Source organism: Geotrypetes seraphini, chromosome 9 (genome assembly GCF_902459505.1).
Source record: "Geotrypetes seraphini chromosome 9, aGeoSer1.1, whole genome shotgun sequence".
In the NCBI taxonomy this organism is placed as follows: Eukaryota; Metazoa; Chordata; class Amphibia; order Gymnophiona; family Dermophiidae; genus Geotrypetes; species Geotrypetes seraphini.
In genome coordinates, this window is record NC_047092.1 from 47,697,234 (window position 1) to 47,720,537 (window position 23,304).

General features: G+C 40.2%; 1 protein-coding gene across 5 annotated transcripts in view; it reads left to right on the forward strand.

Annotated features, from left to right (window-relative positions):
- Window positions 1-23,304, forward strand: part of GRM8 (glutamate metabotropic receptor 8) — a 766,318-nt gene that overhangs the window by 666,494 nt on the left and 76,520 nt on the right. For 4 of the 5 annotated variants that reach the window (XM_033958931.1, XM_033958933.1, XM_033958932.1 and 1 more), the window contains one exon: window positions 15,473-16,408. The exons of the other annotated variant lie outside the window; for it this stretch is intronic. In XM_033958931.1, the coding sequence (XP_033814822.1) occupies window positions 15,473-16,408 (936 nt within the window). The remainder of the gene's footprint in view (window positions 1-15,472; window positions 16,409-23,304) is intronic. 5 annotated transcript variants of the gene reach the window in all.

The following is a 23,304-nucleotide window of genomic DNA, read 5'->3' on the forward strand; positions in this document are numbered from 1 at the left end:
TCCCTTCTGATGTCACTTCCTGATCATGGGACCGGATGTGACATCAGAAGGGAACCAAGACCAGTATGAGCAGGAGGTGGAAGATGCTGCTCACACTGATGCATCTTCTTTTCATTCAAATATGTTTTAAGCAGTATATCATAATACTCAATATATATATTTCAAGAGGTACTTGGAGTTGGTACTCAAGTGGCAGGGAAGAGTAGGGGGCACACGGTTCGGTGATGTCAGGTGCCTCCCTCCTTGGCTATGCCACTGCTTCAGCTGGTCATTTATGGTACAGACTAAGGACTTGGAGCAAGAGGGCATCCGCTGAAAATCAGGGGTGGTAAATTTCATGGCGACATCAGGAAGTTCTTCTTCACCGAAAGGGTGGTCGATCGTTGGAATGAACTTCCACTTCAGGTGATTGAGGCCAGCAGCGTGCCAGATTTTAAAAGGAAATGGGATACACATGTGGGATCTCTAGGGGGGGTAAAAATGGAAATGGGATATACATGTGGTATCTCTAGGGGGGTAAAATCAAGGGGGTGGGGTCGTTAGAGTGGGCAGACTTGATGGGCTATGGCTCTTTTCTGCCGTCATCTTCTATGTTTCTATGTTTCTAATCCTGGCCCAAGAGAATGAATGAGAAGAATACTCTATTAGCTAGAAACTGTTTTCCCAAGATTGGAATAATGCAGTTATTAAGAAAGAGACCCTATTGAGAAAGAGACCCTAGCGGTCGAATGGGTATTGGAAACATTCCAGTATTATTTGATAGGATGTTACTTCTTGCTAGTCATGGATCACAAACCCCTCTAGTGGATTGCTCACTATAAGGAAACATAAGACCATAAGAACAGCCATACTGGGTCGGACCAATGGTCCATCTAGCCCAGTATGATGCTTACAACAGTGACTAATCCAGGTTACAAGTACCTGGCAGAAACCCATACAGAACTTATCTCAGAGCAAGCAGTGACCATGTCAGGCATTTTATTTGTTTCCTGGAAGTATATTGAATAAAGACTATATTTCTTTATATAGTCTGCTTCTCTTCTACCTTCCTGTCTGCCATTTTGGAAAACTACATATCTAAAGACTCTTTTTATCAAGCAGCGGTAGAGCGTTTTATGTGGGCTCTTAGGAGTTGAATGAGCTTCGGAGCATTTACCTCACCGGACCGCAATAAAATGCTGCTTGATAAACAATCCCTAAATGTTCATAATTAAATATAGGAGCTTCAACCTTTGTATACTCTAATAGTTGTGTGTGTATGTGAGGGGGGGGGGGAATCCCTATAAGTACCCTGAAGCAGCTGTAAATCCCAACATTGATTTATTTAATCAAAGATATGCATTCTCCTTATGAAATGGGAAATACACATGTCGATTTTAGTTAGGCCCTGTTTCAGCCCAAAGCATACCCCCTTGCAATATGCATGTAGCTCAAATTTACATGTATAAACCCCAGCTTTCTGAAACTGATTATACAGTACGTTTAAATTCCAGTTATATGATTAACTTCCAACATTTACAAGTGTAGATAGCAAATAGTTATTCTAAAATAAGTCCTAAATATAATAAAATATATACAATGCTTACCAGAGTGGCTTTACATTCAATAATTTATTTTTAGTTTTCTCCTATTATCAATTCATATTTATAAACATCAAATTCCACCCCACCACCATTGTATTCTGGATATTATCTATCCAATTATTTAGAATACATATTAATATTAATTAAAATAAGTCCCATGCTTTATTGTTTGTCAAAACATCACTAATTATAAGAATGTTTCTTACACTAAAGACACACATAATTATGTCTTATCTTCCAAAAATTTGATATAACTGAACAATCATACAAGATATGAGAACTTCCCCAGGCCTTAAAGAACCAACTTTTGGGCCCTTTTTGCCTTAGTACAGGGGTGTCCAATGTCGGTCCTCGAGGGCCGCAATCCAGTCAGGTTTTCAGGATTTCCCCAATGAATATGCATGAGATCTATTTGCATGCACTGCTTTCAATGCATATTCATTGGGGAAATCCTGAAAACCCGACTGGATTGCGGCCCTCGAGGACCAACATTGGACACCCCTGCCTTAGTAGGTGTCTCTAACTTAGGTGCCAGTATATTATAATCATTCCACCCCCAAACTCTACTCCTTATTATGCCTACTTTTCAAGTAGGCATGGGTAGGCACTGATAGGCACCTTGCTATATATTTATTTTTATTGAAAGCATCTATACCACTACTAATGACTGGGGAGTCAATTCAGAGCAGTTTGCATGAGCTTCTGTAATGGTGTTACAATACATGAGTTTCTGTAAAGGTGGTACAATACAGAGCTAGTGTTTTTTGAGATGGTTTTCAACAGAATCAGGGTCTTATTGTCATCTTGTTTATTTAGTCTTAAAATATTAACAGGTATCTAAACATTTTGATAAACCATAAAAAATATCAAGGATAGATACCAACCCTGAAACCCTCAGGGGCTTATAATTGAAAGAGAAAAACGTCCAAAACCCGGCATAAGTCGGTACTTGGACGAACATTTCTTAAAAACGTCTAAGTGCCGATACTAAAAACGGGTTTTGGACGTATTTCTAAACGACCTAGGCCTTCATAGTGCCGCTGAACAACCAAAGCTAAACAAGGTGTTTCAGGAGGAGTGTCAAGGGCGGGAGTTGGGCGAGACGTGGGCCGGCTTAAACTTAGTTGTACAGCATTTATAACCGAAAGTTATACAGCCCAGGATTGATGGAACTTGGACGTTGTGACTTAGAGCATGTAAAACATGGTGTAAGTCACAAAAACCCACCTAAACTCACCAGATAAGCACTGAAAACACATAACACAGACCCCCTCACACACACACTACCCCAGTAATCACCGACCCCCCCACCCCAATAAAAATATTAATCACATCTTTAAAATTTAGCCTCCATATTATCATCATCACCTGGCTGCCTGGCATAGGGAAGCTTAGTCGTCCAGCACAAAGGCAGCTTAAGTCGTCTTGGGGTGGGTTAGAGACCCATAGAGAGGAGGACCCATGCCCATAAGCCCCTGTAATCACTGCATTGATACTTAAACATGTGCACTCCCCTATATACCTTCAAAACCCTTTTTTACTGGCATATAAGTGGCTCCTGCAGCCATAAGGGCTATTGGGGTGGTAGATAAGTGGGTCTAGGGGATTCTGGAGGTGGTTTGGGGGGCTCACCGTAACCTATAAGGGAGCTGTAGGGAGGAGAAGACATGGCACCCTTTTTGTAAAGTTCACAGCAGTGCGCTGTAATGTACCCCACTATTTAGGTGGCATGTCTGGGTGTGCAGTCCATCACTTTGCAAACCCCTCCCATGTCCAACAGGGCTTGTTCTAGGCATTTTGGACTTGGACGAAAATGTGGTATAAAGATGGACAATTTAGCGGCTTGGATGATCAGATCGGCAGGATGTATAAGTAGACAATTTTTGAACCAAAAAAAATTTGGAACGTATTTTTCGAAAATGTGTCTTAAGCTGTTTTTTCCTTTGGACGACTTGCGAATTTAATGTAAATGGACTTAGATGTCCCTTTCGATTATGCCCCTCTTACTGTTCAGAATAATGTCCAATGTACTTCTGTCACAGATTGTCATCTTTTCAAAATCTCATTCTGTTGAAAGAAGTGCTGATACTCAAATCATGAGTAATAGTTAAATTTATGTTCTAATTGCATCCAACCTTTTACTACCAGGATTAAAAATAAAAGGCAAGGTGATTAAAATGTCATCTATTTGCATTTTCTGAGAAAGAAACTTTGTTACATCATTTTGCTTTATCCGAATAACTAAACATGAAGCTCAAATATTTGATCGCCTCTGAAATCAATTGAAGTGAAACTGAGTTAATCAATATCTAGGGATTACAATTGACTTTATTCATTTCATCCTACATCTTATTGAATTTGTTCAATTGTTCTAAACAAATTCAGAATGGAACCTTCTAATTTAGAAATAGATTAACATCTGTGTACAATGAGAGCTGATTAGCAGCTTCTAACTTTAACACCGAACATGCATCTTACCAAGCAACACATGCTATGGACTCAAAGCCAATGGAAAAGAGTTCTGATGACAAGGGGTGACCATGTCTTCACCTAATTACAGTAAAAAGCCTAGCTTTAGGATAAATGTAAAGAGTTTTCACCACACCAACCCATTCTAACACTAAAAATAAATATTCCTACTCTTTCAAAAGTCTTTTTTTGTGGGGGCAATAAGGGATAGGTCTGCTATTAGCCAATTTATATGTTTTGTCTGATATTGATGAAGTAGCACAACTTCATGAAGCCTGTATATAATTGTGCCGATAATCTCCCCAGCTTATTAGATAATTTTTAGACATAAATCTTACAGTCAACATTCATTAGTGAAATGGGTCTATAATTGTAAGAAATCGAGGATTCTTCTGTGGGTTTTCTAAAACAATAAGCTTGGCTTATTAAAAAAATATTAGATCCATCCCCTCTCTTATTTCAAGAACTTTGATTATTGCCCTCCCCAGGTGGGTATTCTAGAGGATCAGCAATTCAAATACTGTCTAAGAGCAAATTTACATTACTATATGAATATTGCCAACACTGAAAAAGGTGTGGAGCCAACAATGGCTTAAATCTTTCAAAACTATATGCCAAACCTATCTAACCCTGGAGATAGCTGAATTAACTCTTCTAACGTGATATCCTCATCAAGCTTAAGCTTTTTCCTTGCTTTCACTGACCACATACTGGGTCCCTTTTTCAACATTGCAGTAGCGATGCTGCCATGGTAACTGCATTAAGTCCATAGGAATTGAATGGGCTTTGGTATATTTACTGGCGCAGCATCACTACCACAGCTTTGTAAAAGGGCCACTATGAGTTACTTTTCAAAAAGATTCTGAACAAAACCTGAAACATAACTAATTGCTAAAATATGAAGTTCAAAATATTCATATTATATCTGGAATTTTTTTAATAATTGGAAAGTTATTCTTGTGTACGAGGTCTAACAATTAAGTTTGAAAGCTCATCCTAGAAAAAAGTGCTACGTACCTCATTGCTGAATATCACTATGGTTACCTTCGAAGTACTCCCCTTGGGACACTATGCACTGATGCCAGCGCCTAGTCCACCCTTCAAAGCAATTTTGGAACTCTTTTTCTGGAATGCCCATCAAATCTGTCATCGTATTATCCTTCATGTCCTGAATGTCATCAAAATGTCTTCCTTTCAATATTTCCTTTATCTTCGGGTAAAGAAAAAGTAATTGGGGGCCAAAAAAAGTGAGGAGGGAGGGTGTTCCAATACAGTTATTTGTTTTTTGGCTAAAAACTCCCTCACTGACAGTGCTGTGTGAGCTGGCGCATTGTTGTGATGCAAGAACCATGAGTTGGCGAAAAGTTCAGGTCATATCTAACTGAGCAAATTAAATGGGTTATTTGGTTTTTATCTACTGTCATTTATTAGGTTACTATGTTAATTTGTGTAGCTTCATTATCATATTTGCATGTATTGATTCTCTAGCTTTTGTATTCAGTTGCTAAATTCTTGCTTTCTAATCATCTTCATTCTTTATAAAAAAAAAAAAAAAAATCCTATAGTTTTTCCTGTGGTGTGGTATTTCAAAGTAACTTCAGTGCCAACATTATGCACATAGTAATCCATATTTGCTCTTCTTAGACAGTTTTTGAATTTCTCATTCTCTAGTGTTTCCTGTCCGTCTTGGAGTATTCCCTTGCCAGTCAAGTTTTCAGAATATCATCAATAAAAAGAGATCTGCATACAATGGAGGTACTCCAGGACTGACTTGGGAAACACTGCTCCAGAATATCCATTGGGGAGGGGGCATAATTAAAACCATTACTGCAGGTAAAACTATGTTTTACCTGTAGAAATTAGGGCTTTAATTATTGCCTGCCTTCAGTGTGGGAAAAGGTATCTATATGATTCTACAATGCAGCTAATTTTGTCCACATTGCTGAGACATTCTTGTGGGCAAAGCGAAGGTACATTATGGCAAAATGCACAGTGGCCTATTTATTGTTATGCAGTAATAGCTTTTCACTGTGTGTTTTTTTTAATTTGTAAACTGCTATGAAGCCTAGAATAGGCCATTTGGTGGTGTATCAAATGACAAAATAAATGTATAATTTTCATGTAGTAAAAGTGTTAAATACTATGTTAAATACCAACTCATCAATATTCACCCCTGGAACAGTCCCTTGCAATTCTCTCTTGAATTCCCTCCTCCAATGGTAAGTTCCTCCTAGTTGTTCCAAATATTCCACCCCCTCTGGGCTCACCATACATCCGAGGCTTTCCCAGGGGATTCTGGTGGTCTTGGGGTGGAGGGTCTCTGCTATCACTCTATCTCACCCCAAAACAGAAATGGTACCCATGACTTCTAAAAATAATAGTTATGTTTTTAGAACTTTTCCTTTCTAATTATTGTTTTCTCTATTTTTATTTATATATTGTGAACCTGAGAAAGCCCAGCAATATAGTAAAATTGAATAAACTATAAACTACCCAGGTTATAGAATTGCCTTTAGAGGGTGGAAGTCAGTGGCGTAGTAATGGGGGGGTATGGAGGGTGCGACCACCCCGGGCTCAAAATCGGTGTGGGTGCTGGCACTTCTCCACCCCACTCTGCAATACCACCCCACTCTCACGCCATCTTTACTTCCCCACCCCATACCTCCGGATTATCCTCATAAGCCTGGTTCCCCTCTGAATCACTTCCGGGTCGTGGGGTCAGGAAGTGATAACAGAGGGAATGCCAATGCTGGCACAAGGAGCATGCTTGGAGAAGCCACTCGCGCTTGCGAAGATTAAGAGGTACAAGGAGGGGGGCAGGGAGAGTGCAAGTGTGGAATGGGGGTGGGAAGGCGCAGGGGGGGCATAGAGTGGAAGGTGCGGGGGGCACCACCACCCTGTGCACCTCCTACCCTTACTACGCCACTGGTGGAAGTTATTAAGGTATGGTGTAAATCAGGCTTTTAATGCACCTTGATTTACCAAGGGAGTCACCAATCAGGGATTTCACAGTACTGCAAGTTCCTGGCTCCAATTATAAATGTATAAAGCTGATTGCATGCAATCTTACAAGCATCATTATGGAATGATCTTAATATTTCTGGGTCTCATAGAGGCGGAATCCGGTTACCTCCTGGCTTTCAGAGCTAACTAGCCAGTGTCAGTGCATAAATAAGACCACATAAACAACTCTCCTATCTTAATTCTCTGAATATTGAGTTAACTGGACATGTTGCTAGCTGGGGTTTTTTTTTTATTTTTTTTTTATTTTTTTAACAGATATTCAATACTGGTAGCTAGATATAGCTCAGCATTAAATATCTGGAAGGTGGACATCAACAATGCTGCCAGCCATCTGCTGAATATCGAGGGGAGGGGTAGTGTGTTTTGAAATAACAGCTCTTTTGTTGATTTTTTTTTAATGCATAAAATCTTTTTTAAAAAATTGACTTTGGGGCCAATATTTAAAAGAGTGGGCGAAATGGAAAATGAAAATTCTGGCCAATAGCTTGGTACTCTAATAGTGTCAAACGGAATATTGTTTCATGTCTCAGATTTTTAGCATTAAGAAGGTGTGTACCTTACATTTATGTACAAAATATGATCTGGGAAGATTTGTGTGTGATTCATGTAAAAGTGTACAAAAAGGCCCTGACTCTATAAAAGACACCCACAGTTAGATACCTAGATCGGCAATTTTTTTAATTGGCTTAATTGGCGCTGATAATTGAAAGTGCCATTAAAAAATTTTAAAAAAATTATTCTCTGCAGCTGGCATTATGCTTGTTGCAGGTTTCCAGGTCTCGCTGCGTCGGATTTTTACCTGACAGGATACAGTGAGACCCGGATAACCGCAAGAAGCACAATTTAAAAAACCTAACTTACCAGTAGGCACCTAACTACGTAAGCGCCTGCAACTATGAGGTAGGTGTCTACACGGAAAGTAGGTGTAGTTAGGGGCAGATTCAGGGTAGAGTTTGGTTGTGGATTGAGTTCGTGGTGACTATTTTAGACGCCCTCATTTAGACCAAGAAAGCACTGGCCTAAATAGAGTACAGCTAAGGATTTTAATGTCTAGCGGTGTCTAAGATCACCTAAGCACTGCTAGGTGTGATTCTATAAATGGCACCTGGCGGTTGATTAGCAACTACGTTGAACGGTGCCTAAGAGTTAGATGATGTTTATAGAATCAGGCCCAGAATGATTCATAAAATTGCCCTGATTGTCTATTTGCGGGTACCCTCAAATGTATGCGCGGTAGCTATTCCAGAATAGGGTTGCCAGATTTTACTATAGTGAAATCCGTACCCCTAGACCTGCCCCCCAGGCCTACCCAGTTCTACCCATCCCTGCCCCATTATGCCCCAGTACCACCCCTGATCCCGCCCTAGCCCTGCCCACCCTCTGCCTGCTCTTGTCGGGCAGGAGGAAATCTCCGATTACACGCATTTCCTCCTGCCCGATCCGCACATGCATGGATTTCCTCCTGCCCGATGCGATTTAGAGGAGGCTTTGCAAAACCCGGACAAAATGCTGGGTTTTGAAAAGCCGTCCAGACCCCCAGTCATGTCCTCGAAAAGGTCTGGAGAAATCTGGACATCTGGTAACCCAATTCTAGAGGAAGGCTATTAAAATGGTATGTGATCTTCATCATAAGGCGTTTGGGAACAGACTTAAATATTGATAAGTCCAAAACTCCACCTCACACCGTTAGAGAAAGAGATGTATGGCTGAATCTATTGATTTAGAGCAGCCACCTCTAATACATTGTACATTCAAGGTTCAGGTAAACAGTCCTCTTCAAACCATATCAGAAGTAAGACAAACCAAATATATAAGATAATTCAATCATTTATTTTCCTTCCATACAGCAGAGATATGCTAGTATCTCTGCTGTATGGAAGGAAAATAAATGATTGAATTATCTTATATATTTGGTTTGTCTTACTTCTGATTTGAAGAGGACTGTTTACCTGAACCTTGAATGAACAATGTATTGGAGGTGGCTGCTCTAAATCGATAGATTTAGCCATACATCTCTTTCTCTAACGGTGTGAGGTGGAGTTTTGGACTTGTCAAGGTTGATTTACCTCACTAGCATCTTCTTATACCCTTTGAGTAAACAGACGTAAATATCCCAGTGTGTATACTTTGGAGGAAAGGCAGGAGAGGGGAGATATGATAGAGATGTTTAAATCATCAAATTGCAAAAACTGTGCACAAGGTACAAACAAAAAAAAAGCATTCACTTAGCTCTGAAGCATGGCGTCTGATGTTCTTCCAATGATGGTTTCCTTTCACCTCTGGCAGCGTACAGATGAACAATCAGGCTGCCCTTATCCAAATACCAGCCATGCTCAGGTGTGCTTCCAACAAAGGCCTTGTTTTGCCGCTAAACGGCTGTATCAGGTGTTATAACAGCTATAGCTCTCACTGCATGTCTGTGCACAAACGGCCAAGAGACACAGCTTGCTAAAAATGGTTCCACTCGAATGATTTCCGGCTTTTTCTCCACATTTGATACACAATTTGAGATATTGGTCGTTGAAAACCTGAGTTGTAGTAGGTTGATTGAGATTGATTTTTGGTATAGAAGTGATTGATGCTGCTATTTTTGTCAGGCTGGTATTTTATCTTGATTTTATGTTGAATGTGATGTAAATTTTTATTTTTTTATAAGATGCCTGAAATGTGTGTGAATTACTATTATGTTGTACTTCGCTTTGTAAAAGGCGGATTATAAATAAACCATAAACCATTTGATATTAAATTTATTTCTCTCTCTGGTAATCCCCACCACTGGCTAATAACATTTGTTTTGGCAATTTAGTGGTTTAATTTTGTTACTATTACGACTATTTTTGAGAGATGTTTAAAAATCAATGTGGTGTACTTGCACATGAGTTGAATCTCTTTCATTTGAAAGGAAGCTCTGGATTGAGAGGGCATAGGATGAAGTAAAGAGGTGATAGGCTCAGGAGTAATATAAAGAAATATTATTTTACAGAAAGGGTGGTAGATGTGTGGAACAGTCTTCCGGAAGAAGTGGTGGAGACAGAGACTGTGACTGAATTCAAGAAAGTGTGGGATCGGTACATGGGATCTCTTAGAGAGAAGAGATAGTGGTTACTGTGGATGGGCAGACTGGATGGGCCATTTAGCCTTTATCTGCCATCATGTTTCTATGTAATCAGTGAAACATGAAAGTGTCAGTACTCAGATTATTCATTTTTTCGCATGAAAATATGTAAATTTGAACTGTTATGGGTATAATTCCATGTATTCATTTGATACCTACATATATATTGTTGTGTGATGCAATTTTTTATTCCTGCACTGTAGAATGGAATTATTCGGTATTTAATGTGTATGAAAATCATTGCGAGAACTGCGTGGATGTCATTTCACTTTGTAAAACAACAGACGAATGGACAAGGGAATTCATGGAATGACAACCAATGTGCTGCCTGAAGAGAAAAGCATCACAGAGTACACATTTCAAGGCAAATGTGATTCATCTGTTTATAAAGCTGAATGTCAGTGCCATAGGAAAGCTGCACATCTGACAGTTTTTATTTCTACCCTGCTTCCATTTTTGATGGTGTAGTTGCCCTTGACTTATTCCTGTCTAGATATTAGTTAAATATTTGTAATTTTAAATGGAAAGTTCAACTGCCTGTCTTTTGGGCTCCATGAGGTATCTGATAGCTTGTTCAGTGATTGTCAAATTTTGATTTATATTAAATTCAATACATGTTTTCATTCTAAGGTGATCTTGCTTATTTTTTAATGATATTTTTCAGACTTTCTGTTTGGAATTTCAATATTAAAGATCACTAGCTTACTGTAATATCTGATTTGGAAATATTAGTACTGCTATATAATTTATCCATAGCTTATTCGGGGGTCCTTTCACTAATTTGCATTAGGTGCTATACACACTTAATGCAGCAAAAAAAAAAAAAAAAGGCCTAAGACAGGGTGCATTAAAATGTCACCCATTAGTTTTGGCATGTGCATACAGTAAATATAGGGCTTCTGTTATCAAGTGGCGTCAGAAGAAAGGCCCTGACGGGACTGACCACTGTGCTTCAGGTAAGAAAGGGAAAGAGGGAGGGAGGGAGATGAACGTCCCACTCTTGTCATTCAGGGTCAACTTTCTTTAGTCAGCACGACTTAAACAGAACCGTGCTTTTCGCTGCCGACAGTGAATGATAGAGTGGGACGTTATTCAGATAAGTATTAACGAATACTTTTGCTTGGTTCATTATTCTGAGCACATTATATATCACTATATTTATTGAATAATAACATCAAAGGTTTTTCAAAGCCAATGATAGAAGCTAATAGAGGAGCTAGTATAGTTTACAGCTCTCTCTTCTATAACCAAGGGACAGTGTTTGCTTCCTATGGCTTCTGAGGCCTTTGCCTCCGTTATTGAATGTGATTGATGGAATACAAATAGAATCGTTATTTTTTTTACTGGAGTTTAGCTTTATTCGTTATATTTTGGTACTCCAGTTCCTCTACTTTAATAGGGTTTTGTGATTACAAATTCTATAAAGATCCGCATGCAAAATCTTTTAGCGTAAAGCTTAAAGGGGTGTGGTCATAGGAGGAGCATGACCAGCAAAACCAGGAGCAAAAACCCTCCAACCAAAATAGATATCAAAGGAGACGGAGAACAGTAGATGCTGATGGTGTTGACAATGTTTTAACCAGAAGAATGACTCAACACAAATTGTGTTCCATCTCTTCTGCTGTTGTCGGTTTTGGTCTAGGAAAGTGTCTCTCAAATTTTTTTTAGCTCTGGCACACTAAACAGAGCAAATGTTTTTTTGCGGCATATTATAAATTATAAAATTGCAAAACCAACAAAAAATTAAATTTGAGAGCTATTTATGAGCTATGTATGGGTAATTGTTAAATGGTAAAACTAAAGTAGATAGAATAAAATTGCTAATCAATGCGGTGGATGTGCTTGTTTTCGAGTGCAAATTAACGCAAAACACAGCTTGATAGTCGACAAGCTAACTCGCATTTCATCATCCACCATCTGTAGTCGTTCTCTTTTATCCAATTTAATTTCTTTCAGAGCTGAAAATCCAAGTTCACAAATATAAGGAGATCCAATGGTAACAAAACCTTGATTGCTTTACTGCTTAAGTTAAGATAACTACTGCATAAAAAAATAAAGATAAAATTACTTGCCGTTAATTTTCAGGGAGCAATCACGTCAAAGAATGATGCTTGTCTGAGCGATTCTAACCTTACGCACACAAATACTCATAACATTGACAGACTTTTGTGTACGCAACGTACATGTTATCTATTCTAGTGTATACTTATGAAGGGAATTTATAAAAATAAAGTAAAATTCTGGAATCTCTCATGGTGCAACCAAAATCTTTTTTGGGCACACCACTGTGCCGGGGCACACAGTTTAAGGGTGTCAGGTCAAAAGCGCGCCGGGACAAAGGTGCGAGCAGACAATTGAGCGCAGCGCGGAGCCGTGCGCCGAAGAAAATTACTGTTTTTAGGGCTCCGACGGGGGGGGGGCGTGGGGGTGAAACCCCCCCCCACTTTACTTAATACAGATCGCGCCGTGTTGTGGGGGCATTGTGGGGGGTTGTAACCCCCCACATTTTACTGAAAACTTCACTTTTTCCCTGTTTTTAGGGAAAAAGTGAAGTTTACAGCAAAATGTGGGGGGTTACAACTCCCCAAACCCCCCCCAACGCCGGCACAATTTGTATTAAGTAAACTGGGGGTGCTCCCCAACAAAAACCCCCGTCGGAACCCCTAAAAACAGTAATTTTTGTCGGCACGCGCCTCCGTCTTGCGCTCAGTTGTCGGCGCGCGCCTTTGTCTTCTGCGTTGTTGTCTATGAACCCAGTTTAAGAGACACTGGTCTAGGGGCATAGGCATGTCAAGGACCTTCACTAAAGATGCACACAGTATTACTGAATACTGGAGATCCACATTGAACTTATGCTCTGGGATTTACAACAGGTTTCATTTGGGTGTAAATCCTCACATCCAAAGTTTGGTATGAAAATTGACTCTAAGCACTTTTTTATAAATAGTATGCAAATTGGAGCACTGTTTATAGATTAATGCTCCATTCAGATTTTTTCCAGGATCCAAATTTATATGCCATTCATTGAATTTATTCCTTTCTATGCCGTTTATGCTAGAACGAGGGGCCGCTGAAAAGTTCTCAACTCAGCCAACAAAATTGGGACTGCCTCTACTGAGGCTATGCACTTAAGGCGTTAGCGGCTTTATCGTGCGCAACTTTTTAGCATGCGCTAACCCCCGTGCTAGCCGATAAACTACTGCCTGCTTAAGAGGAGGTGGTAATGGCTAGCGCGTCTGGCAAATTAGCGTGCGCTATTATGCGCGTTAAACCGCTAACGCGGCTTCGTAAAAGTAGCCCATAGTCCTGCGATTGTCCACATTTCCATTCCATATTTTTCCGACGGAATGAAAAAAGTGGAAAAGCATTGAACTAAGGGCTCCTTTTACTAAACCACGCTAGCGGTTTTAACGTACGCACCGGATTAGCGTGCGCTATAGCGCACGCTAGCCGAAAATCTACCGCCTGCTCAAAAGGAGGTGGTAGTGGCTAGCGCACGTAGATGAATTCCTGAAGGATAAGGGGATTGAGGGGTACTGATAGAGAATTACTATGCAGGTCCTTGACCTGATGGGCTGCCGCACGGGATGGATTTCTGTTCTGACCCAGCAGAAGCACTGCTTATGTGGCAAATTAGCGCAAGCTATTCTGCGCGTTAAGGCCCTAGCGTGGCTTTGTAAAAGGAGCCCTCAATGGAGTCTGTCCCAACTTTGTTGGTTGGGCTGAGAACTTTATAGCGGCCCTTCATGTTTTATAAAGATTCATTGGCACCTATGTGTAGGGTAACCAGATGGGTGTCAGGTCAAAAGTGCGCCGGGACAAAGGCGCGCCCAGACAATTGAGCGCAGTGCGGAGGTGCGCGCCACAGAAAATTACTGTTTTTAGAGCTCCGACGGGGAGCGTGGGGGGGAACCCCCCCACTTTACTTAATAGAGATTGCGCCGCATTGTGGGGGCGTTGTGGGGGATTTGGGGGGTTGTAACCCCCCATATTTTACTGAAAACTTCACTTTTTCCCTGTTTTTAGGGAAAAAGTTAAGTTTACAGTAAAATGTGGGGGGTTACAACCCCCCAAACCCCCCACAACGCCGGTGCGATCTCTATTAAGTAAACTGGGGGGGCTCCCCAACAAAACCCCCCGTCGGAGCCCCTAAAAACAGTAATTTTCTTCAGCGTGCGCCTCCGTCTTGCGCTCAGTTGTCGGCGCGCGCCATTGTCTTTCACAGTGTTGTCTATGAACCAACCAGATGTCCGGGAAAACTCAGATATGTCCTCTTATTAGAGGACTGGCCAGGTGCCCAGATGGACTTTCCAAAACCTGGCAGTTTGTCTGGATTTTGTAAAGTTCTGGCCGCATCTGGAGAGCCTCTCTGCATGCGCGGATGACGTCGCACATATCCGCGCATGCTCCAGGCCCTCCAGATGCAATCGGAGCTCGTCAGGGAAGAAGAGAGGAGGCTTTGTGGGGGCAGGGCTAGGGGAAGAATGGGGTGGGGGTCAGAGGCAGAATTGGGAGGGGCTGTTGTGGAATGGGGCGGGGCCAGAGACAGAACAGGGTGGAACCATGTGCACAGTATTTTGCTGCCCAGAATATGGTAACCCTACCTATGTGTTTCGCACTTAAATAGACACCTATTTTCATGCTTAAAGTAGGCGCCTCCTTTTAAAATCGCCTTCTTCGTATTTTAAAAGTAAAATTAAAACAGTAGTTTATATGATTGGCTTTCCTAGGCTTCTCTGCATGGAAACAGAGAAGCAGGTTTTTACCCGCCATATCATTACATTTTCTTAACTGATAGATCATGGCCCTTATTTATCCTAATTTCAGTTACCGCATTCCAAACAAACTGCATTTATTTTCAAATTAAGGGTCTGATTTAATAGGCCTTCATCCCACAAGCGCAGAATAGGAAGAAGGCCTTGGTACGTCTGGCATTTTGATTTGTATAAAACTGAGTCCTGCATTTCTTTCCAAGGCCTTGTTTGTTTTAAAAGTCACTTGAAGTCAATAAATCTTTTAAGGAGATGTCAGTTTGGTCAGCAGTAAAGAGGTAAATGGGAACTAATGAGGCTCGTCTTGCCAATGACATGGATGATTTATGTGATGCAATCATTGAACACCTTCTTCAAGGCAGATTAAGTGAAAGAAACAGGGTTTTTTTTTCTTGTTATGGTAAACTGTTTATTCTGTCAGCATGAGTTGATTTATCGTATGGTGACTTGTATTATGATGTTATATAGTGGTGAAAAATGGAAGGCTTATTGATGTTTTATATATGCAGCTAGGAGATATGCAGTGGTCCAAAGGAGAGCATGCTCATCCAGCATCAGTCTGCAGTCTGCCATGCAAGCCTGGTGAACGGAAGAATCCTGCAAATGGACTGCCATGCTGCTGGAACTGTGAACGCTGCGAGGGCTACTTCTACCAGATGGATGAGCTGACTTGCGCCCTGTGCCAGCGTGAACAGAAACCAAACATCAATCGAACCGCTTGTGAGCCTATCCCGACCATCAAGCTCGAATGGAGTTCTCCCTGGGCCATCATGCCTGTATTCATTGCGATCCTCGGAATCATAGCAACTACCTTTGTCATTGTGACCTTTGTCCGCTACAATGACACACCCATTGTGAGGGCTTCTGGGCGGGAGCTCAGTTACGTGCTACTGACTGGAATTTTTCTCTGTTATGCCATCACTTTTTTAATGATCGGGACTCCTGACACATTAGTCTGTTCAATGCGACGTATCTTTCTGGGACTTGGCATGTGCTTCAGCTATGCAGCTTTACTAACCAAAACAAACAGAATCCACCGAATATTTGAACAAGGGAAAAAATCAGTTACAGCTCCCAAATTTATAAGCCCTGCATCTCAGCTGGTGATCACCTTCAGCCTCATTTCGGTGCAGCTCTTCGGAGTTTTCATCTGGTTTGCTGTTGATCCTCCACACACCAGAGTGGAATATGAAGAACAGAGAACAGTTGATCCAGAAAATGCTAGGGGAGTTCTCAAGTGTGACATTTCTGATCTCTCTCTCATTTGTTGCCTTGGATACAGTATTCTTTTAATGGTCACTTGTACTGTTTATGCAATTAAAACAAGAGGAGTGCCAGAGACCTTCAATGAAGCCAAACCTATTGGATTCACTATGTACACCACCTGCATAATTTGGTTAGCTTTTATACCAATATTTTTTGGAACCTCACAGTCTGCGGAAAAGGTAAGTGTTTACAAATCATTATTGCGTGGTGAATTAATTGTCATCTTTCAGATTCATAGCTTGTACCTTTTACATTGCTTTACTTAAAGTCACGTTATATGTATGATACTTTCTTCATGTGGTCAGCTTGATCCTAAGGCAGACTAGAACATTGCCTAAGGCAGCCCTTACCAATCTTTCAGCGGCTGTGACCCCAATTCATGTGGCTACAGAAGATGTGTGAACCATGGCGGGCTCAGGACAATGATGGATCTATATAGCTCCACTTGATTGCAACCCCAAGCCCAGGTTTCATGATCCTGTTTCAGAAACTCTGGCCTAAAGTGTTAGTTTCTGGGGGTTGACAAAGAACATATGCAGTGAAAGCAAAATAATTAGTCCTGGCAACCTCAGAAACACAAAGAACCACAGGCAGGGTGGGTAATTATTATACAACCGATTAATCCAAGTAAATGACTCTTGGAAATATGTTTGTGTGTGTATGTGTTTTATATATATAGTAAAATCACTAAAGATAGGCTAATGCTGGATTGAGTTTATCTCTACTAAGCTTCTATCAGAGACTATGGGCTCCTTTTATCAATGTGCGCTATGGGGGTTAGCGCGTTGGAAATTTCATCACGCGCTAACCCCCGCGGCAAGCCAAAATACTAATGCCTCGTCAATGGAGGCGTTAGCGGCTAGTGCGGCAGGCGGTTTAACGCACCTTGATAAAAGGACCCCTATGGCTCTCAAGTGCCTGCAGCTATTTGCCGTTAGAACCAGCCTTGGCTAATAGCTTATATGCGGTTATCATCAGTCCAACTGTCTCTTTTTTTTATTTTATATATATACAAACAAATTTTATTTTTGAAACCAACTCATTCCAGCTATGAGTGAAAGTACAAGGGGACCACCCCGTGGTTCTTTATTTCCATTTAATTAAGCTTAACGCTATTGCTTTTCACTATTTATTTATTTATTTGTGAACATGATTGAAACCAGCAGCTTTTATAAGTGAAAACTATTGCCGGGTCTCACTCTTTATGGACTTAAGACTTAAAAAGATTCATCTAAAACTATCATATTATAGTAAAAACTTTTCTGTCATTACTATCTACTTCACCTTTTCATGCTGCCTCCGCGTCTTCAATCCATCAAGATAAGCTTTCTGAAGCGCAAACGAGCTTAGGTTCTTTGTATTCTGATTTTAAAGGCTTTTATACGTCATTTCCAGTAAATGTTTACCGGAAATGGTGTTATTTTTGTATATTAAAGTTATTCTGAATAAATTGATTATGAGATAAGATAAAATAAACTATAATTACGTATATGAGAATTTCTTTCATCAATTTTATCTGGATCTTCTTTATAAATATATATATATTTTTTAAATTAATCTTAAATAGATGTTTTGAATATATAGCCCATAGTGAACACTAATCATTAGCATTTGCTAAATCCATTAGAGCACATTAGTAAAAGGATCCCTTAGGTACTAAAGCTAAAGAATGAGGGTGCTTTTGTTCTAGGTATGTATTGCAAGTTTTGCTCTCCATCAATTAATTTTTTTAGGCCCTTAAGTCTTTTCCTACCTAAGTTATATAAACAATCTTGTTTTATTTCTGTTTGTGTGCATATATTTTAGGAAGGAAAAGACCTAAGGGCCTAAAAAAATGAATTGAGGGAGGGCAAGACTTGCAATATATCCAAGTTTCAAGTTTTATTTTAGTTTGAGGAATCGCTTATTTAGTTTTACTAAGCAAGATACAACATTAATACAAAATATAAGCATACCATTTAAAATTTAAAATAACGGGTTAGACAAACAGATTTACAGACTAATCAATACACAAGGTAAAAAGGGACAGAACTACAATTCAATGCTTTAAAGTACAGAGGAGAGCCATAAATGGAAAGAACATTAGGGAGGGAATATTGGAAACCTGGAAGAAAACTAATATAAAATTTGAACATAATTTAAAGATTAAAAGCATCTTTATAAAGGAAACTCTTTAAGTTACTTTTAAAATGACTCAAATCATTTTCCTCTCTTACATGCTGAGGCAAAGTGTTCCAAAGTTGCGGAGCCATCACTGAAAACATATTATGTCGTCAAGTTCCGATAACTTTCAAAGAGGGGACTACTATGAGCTTTTGATTAGTGGACCGGAGAGAACACGGCATGCTAGAACGGATAAGTAATTTATTAATGAATTGAGGTTCATTAGTTCTATATGCCTAGAACATAAGCACCCTCAATCTATAACTTTAGGGGGAAATTCTATAAATGACTCCTAAGTTAATTGAGAAACACCATTTAAAACAGCAAAAAATAAAGCGTCTACCAGTGCCTAAATAAAAGGCACCAGAATTGCATCTACATAGGCGCTGTAGGCCGCCTAATGCCAAAGTAGGCAAGGCAAACACCAGACGTGGCATTAAGCGGCCTAAATCGCTTTTGTAGGCACGATTCATGCAAAGATAGGTGCCAGAAATGTAAGCCTGGAAAACCCTGGCCTACGTTTCCGGCACCTGTCATTGCCGGGAGATTGCAAAAATGGGGCACCGCTGGCCAGTTCAGCTGATCAGGGCTTCCTGCCAGCTTAGCTGATCGTGGATTCCCCTGCTGCCATCAGCTGATGGCAGGCTCTGGTGCGATTCTTTAACAGGCGCCATTGCGTGGTTGAGCAGCTTTTAAGGCGGCTGTCAGCTTCTGCGCTGGTTAGAGAATCCGGGGGTTAGTGCCTAAGGGGTGCTTCTACTAAAGTGCGCTAATGGATTTAACACATGCTAATGATTAGCGCTCACTATTTGCTGCAAGGCACTTAATATACACTAATTTATTATTGTATGCTAAGTCCATAATAAAAGGACCCCTAAATGTAAGCACCATTTAAACACTAAAATTATAGCATACCAGTGTTTATCATTTTTCCTTAAATTTCCTGCAAATGTTTGGTCACACTTAGGAATAATAAAAATGTTTTTTCGGATCCTACTCATTTAGATATTTTCCTTCAGGACAAGCCTGCTTTTACTGTAGAAGGTTAGGGAGTTAATTATATATGAATTTGTCCTGTCTTTCCTATAATGTTTTATATAAATAGTCCTTAAGTGCTATTTAGCACTTTCCATATTGTGGATTTGAGATGCCTGTTAATTATTTGCTCTAATTATTTGTAATTTTTTTTCTATGTAACATCATCTCTATACAAATACAATAATAATAATAAAAAAATACAAGAACTTATGCACATTAAAGTACACTTATGCGCATAAATGCTACCTAACTGTTAAGGGATATTCTATAACTGACACGCACAACTCACTTATCTCTGGATTCTATATATGGCACTTTGAGTTGCAAGCGCGAATTTGGGCGTATGACATAATTGATTAGCGAGCCAATCGGCGCCAACTAATCTATTTAGGGATACTCAACATAGGACTGCGTGTAAGTTCTAATGTGTGGAACTGAAAAGAGGGTGTGGCCATGGGCGGGGAATGGGCGAGTCATGGGCATTCTGAAAATGTATATGTACTGTTATAGGGATTTATATCAGGTTTTAGTTCGTGTAAATGGTTGCACCTTAATTTACTTATGGGTCCGGGGCTAAGCAGTATTATAGAATACCCAATCGAACCAACTAATCATTCCGAGATTCAGGTAATCAATAATAAATTAAGCAAAGTTCATGATTGGTTAAATTCTAACAAGCTTTCATTAAGCATCTCAAAAACTAATACTCTTCTATTTCCCGGTAAAGAGGGAGCTCAATTAATCTCTCCAATTATTATCGATAACACACCACTCATAACAACCTCAACTATAAAAATCTTAGGGGTCCTTATAGACAATAAGCTTACTTTCCGTCCACAAATAAGTGCTCTGGTTAAAAACTGTTTTTACAAACTAAGAATGATTCGATCATTGGCCCCTTTTCTTGACACCAGTTCTCTCAACATTTTGATTCACTCACTCATAATTTCAAAAATAGATTATTGCAATTCGCTTTTAAAAGGTATATATCACAAAGACCTGAAACGTCTGCAGCTAATTCAAAATACGGCCATCAAGGTCATTTCCAGAGCAACAAAGTATGACCATGTTACCCCTCTGCTAAAAGACGCCCACTGGTTACCAATCTCACATAGGATAACTTATAAAATAGCCCTTTTAACATTCAAAACTATGCAGACTAATTCCCCAGCTTTCATAGATAGAGTATTGATTCCTTACGACCCACCGAGATCTTTAAGATCCATATCCCAATCTAATCTTATTATCCCTTCCTTAAAAATAATTGGCACACGCCGAACCTCCATTTTCTCTGTAACAGCTCCTACGATTTGGAATGCTCTTCCGCTTTATTTAAAAACGGAAAAAAATTTAAAAACGTTCAAAAGCAACTTAAAATGTTTCCTTTTTAAAGATGCTTTTAACTGAAGTTTTATTATTTTTTTTTTTTTAAGCGGATTTTAACTAAAGTTATTTTAGTCTTTTTTTTTTTTTTTTCTATTAACTCCTGCCCTTTTGTGTTTACCCTTAATGTCTCTCTCATTTACTATAGCGATTGTATTTCTTCCCTCTTTCCTTCATGTGTCTTCTGTTCGTTCGTCCTTAATAACCTAGTATGTGTTGTAGTTTGTCTTACAGTTCTTTTTTGAAAGTATGTTTTAATCGTAATTTTGTTTGTTCAAATGTCATTTTTTTGCTTTGTACAACGCTTTGCAGAATCGATAAAGCGTTTAATCAAAAAACTAATTAAACAATAAACAAACAAATAGCACTTAGGTTTTTTGGGCAGTTTTTTTGGGCAACATACATAGAATTTCTCCCTTAGAGCATCAATGCCAGGGGCATACACATGGGTGGAATACAGGCATGTAACAGAATAGTGTAAGCTACTTATTAATTACCATATTCAGGTGTATTCATTTATGTCTGCTTTTGATATGGCACAAGTGGGTGTGTCTACATGTATGCATGCAGATACCATCTTATCCTAACATCCTGTAGTATAACAGAATCTGGATGTCACAGAATTAGCGTTCAGTGTGATGTTTTGTGGAGCCAAATTAGTGGCACCCAGTTCTAGAATTGTCCCCCCTCCCCAATATCCATGCTCTGTGCTTTGTGTCTTAGACCTTAGCATGCACAATCTGAATGTTTAAGCTTGTTTTCTCAGATACAGCACATTTTAAGCTGGCAAATGATTTGGCTAACATCCCAGAAGGAAGTGAACCTAGGAGGCCTTTTCACTAAATTTATTTATTTATGTATTCAATTTTTTATACCGTTCTCCCACAAGAGCTCAGAACGGTTTACATGAATTTATTCAGGTACTCAAGCATTCTTCCCTGTCTGTTCCGATGGGCTCACAATCTATCTAGTGTACCTGGGGCAATGGGGGGATTAAGTGACTAGCCCAGGGTCACAAGGTGCAGTGTGGGTTTAAACCCACAACCCCAGGGTGCTGAGGCTGTAGCTTTAGCCACTGCACCACACTTATTTGGTGAATGCCTAAATTACAGTAGAGTAAGCGCAAAGCTTGTGTGGAACGGCTAGACAAATTGCAGCTATACTCACTCGAGGAGCGCAGAGAGAGGGGGGACATGATCGAGACGTTCAAGTATCTCACGGACCACATAGAGGCGGAGGAAGATATCTTCCTTTTCAAGGGTCCCACGACAACAAGAGGGCATCCGTGGAAAATTAAGGGAGGGAAACTACGAGCTGACACCAGGAAATTCTTTTTCACAGAAAGGGTGGTTGATCGCTGGAATAGTCTTCCACAGCATGTGATCGAGGCCAGCAGCGTGCCTGATTTTAAGGCCAAATGGGATCGTCACATGGGATCTATTCACAGGGCGAAGGTAGGGGAGGGACATTAGGGTGGGCAGACTAGATGGGCCGTGGCCCTTATCTGCCGTCAATTTCTATGTTTCTATGTTTCTAACTGTTGGGAACATTCACAGCATCTTACCATACTGTCGTTGCACAGAAAAAACTTTACTGTACGGTAATTGTGATGACAGCACATTAGCACCTACCAGCTCCTCTGGTATTTATGTCTGTAAGCTACCGTGTGTTAACTGCAAGGCGCAGTCCATTTCCCATTTCCTGCATATTCCAAAGTATGCCAATAGGGCATGGATTAGTACATGCTGATATTCCAGCGTGGCAATGTTACCACAGCCTGGCACTTACTGTTATTGCATAATCATGCACTAAGGGCTGGAGTCTATAAACGGTGCCCAGCGGTTGCTACATTGTAGGTGCCACTCAGTGCAGTTGTCAATCAGTTGCTAGGCACCACTTATGGGATCCTGCCTAGTGGTGCCTAGGCATGCTTAGGCATCACTAGGCATCCTGGAAGTAGGCATTGATATATTAAGCCAGGTTTTACTTGGCCTAATTTAACCCCTCCCCATTACAAAATCATAGCACGGTTTTTAGCACCTGCCGCAGCGGTAACAGCTCCGACACACATGTTAACACTACGGCCGGTACTAAAAACCGTGCTAGGGTTTTGTAAAAAGGGGGTTACTAGCGCTTAACTTGGAAACTAGCAACGCATAAATCAACCATGCTTAATCTCTGCCCCTAACAATGCCTACATTTCATATAGGTATCTTTAGACCAGTGATTCCCAACCCTGTCCTGGAGGAACACCAGGCCAATCGGGTTTTCAGGCTAGCCCTAATGAATATGCATGAGAGAGATTTGCATATGATGGAAGTGATAGGTATGCAAATTTGCTTCATGCATATTCATTAGGGCTAGCCTGAAAACCCAATTGGCCTGGTGTTCCTCCAGGACAGGGTTGGGAACCACTGCTTTAGACATCGGAGGGCACCTCAACTTAGCTGTTGCTAGGCATCCTAAGAGTTCGGGCACCACATTCTTAATT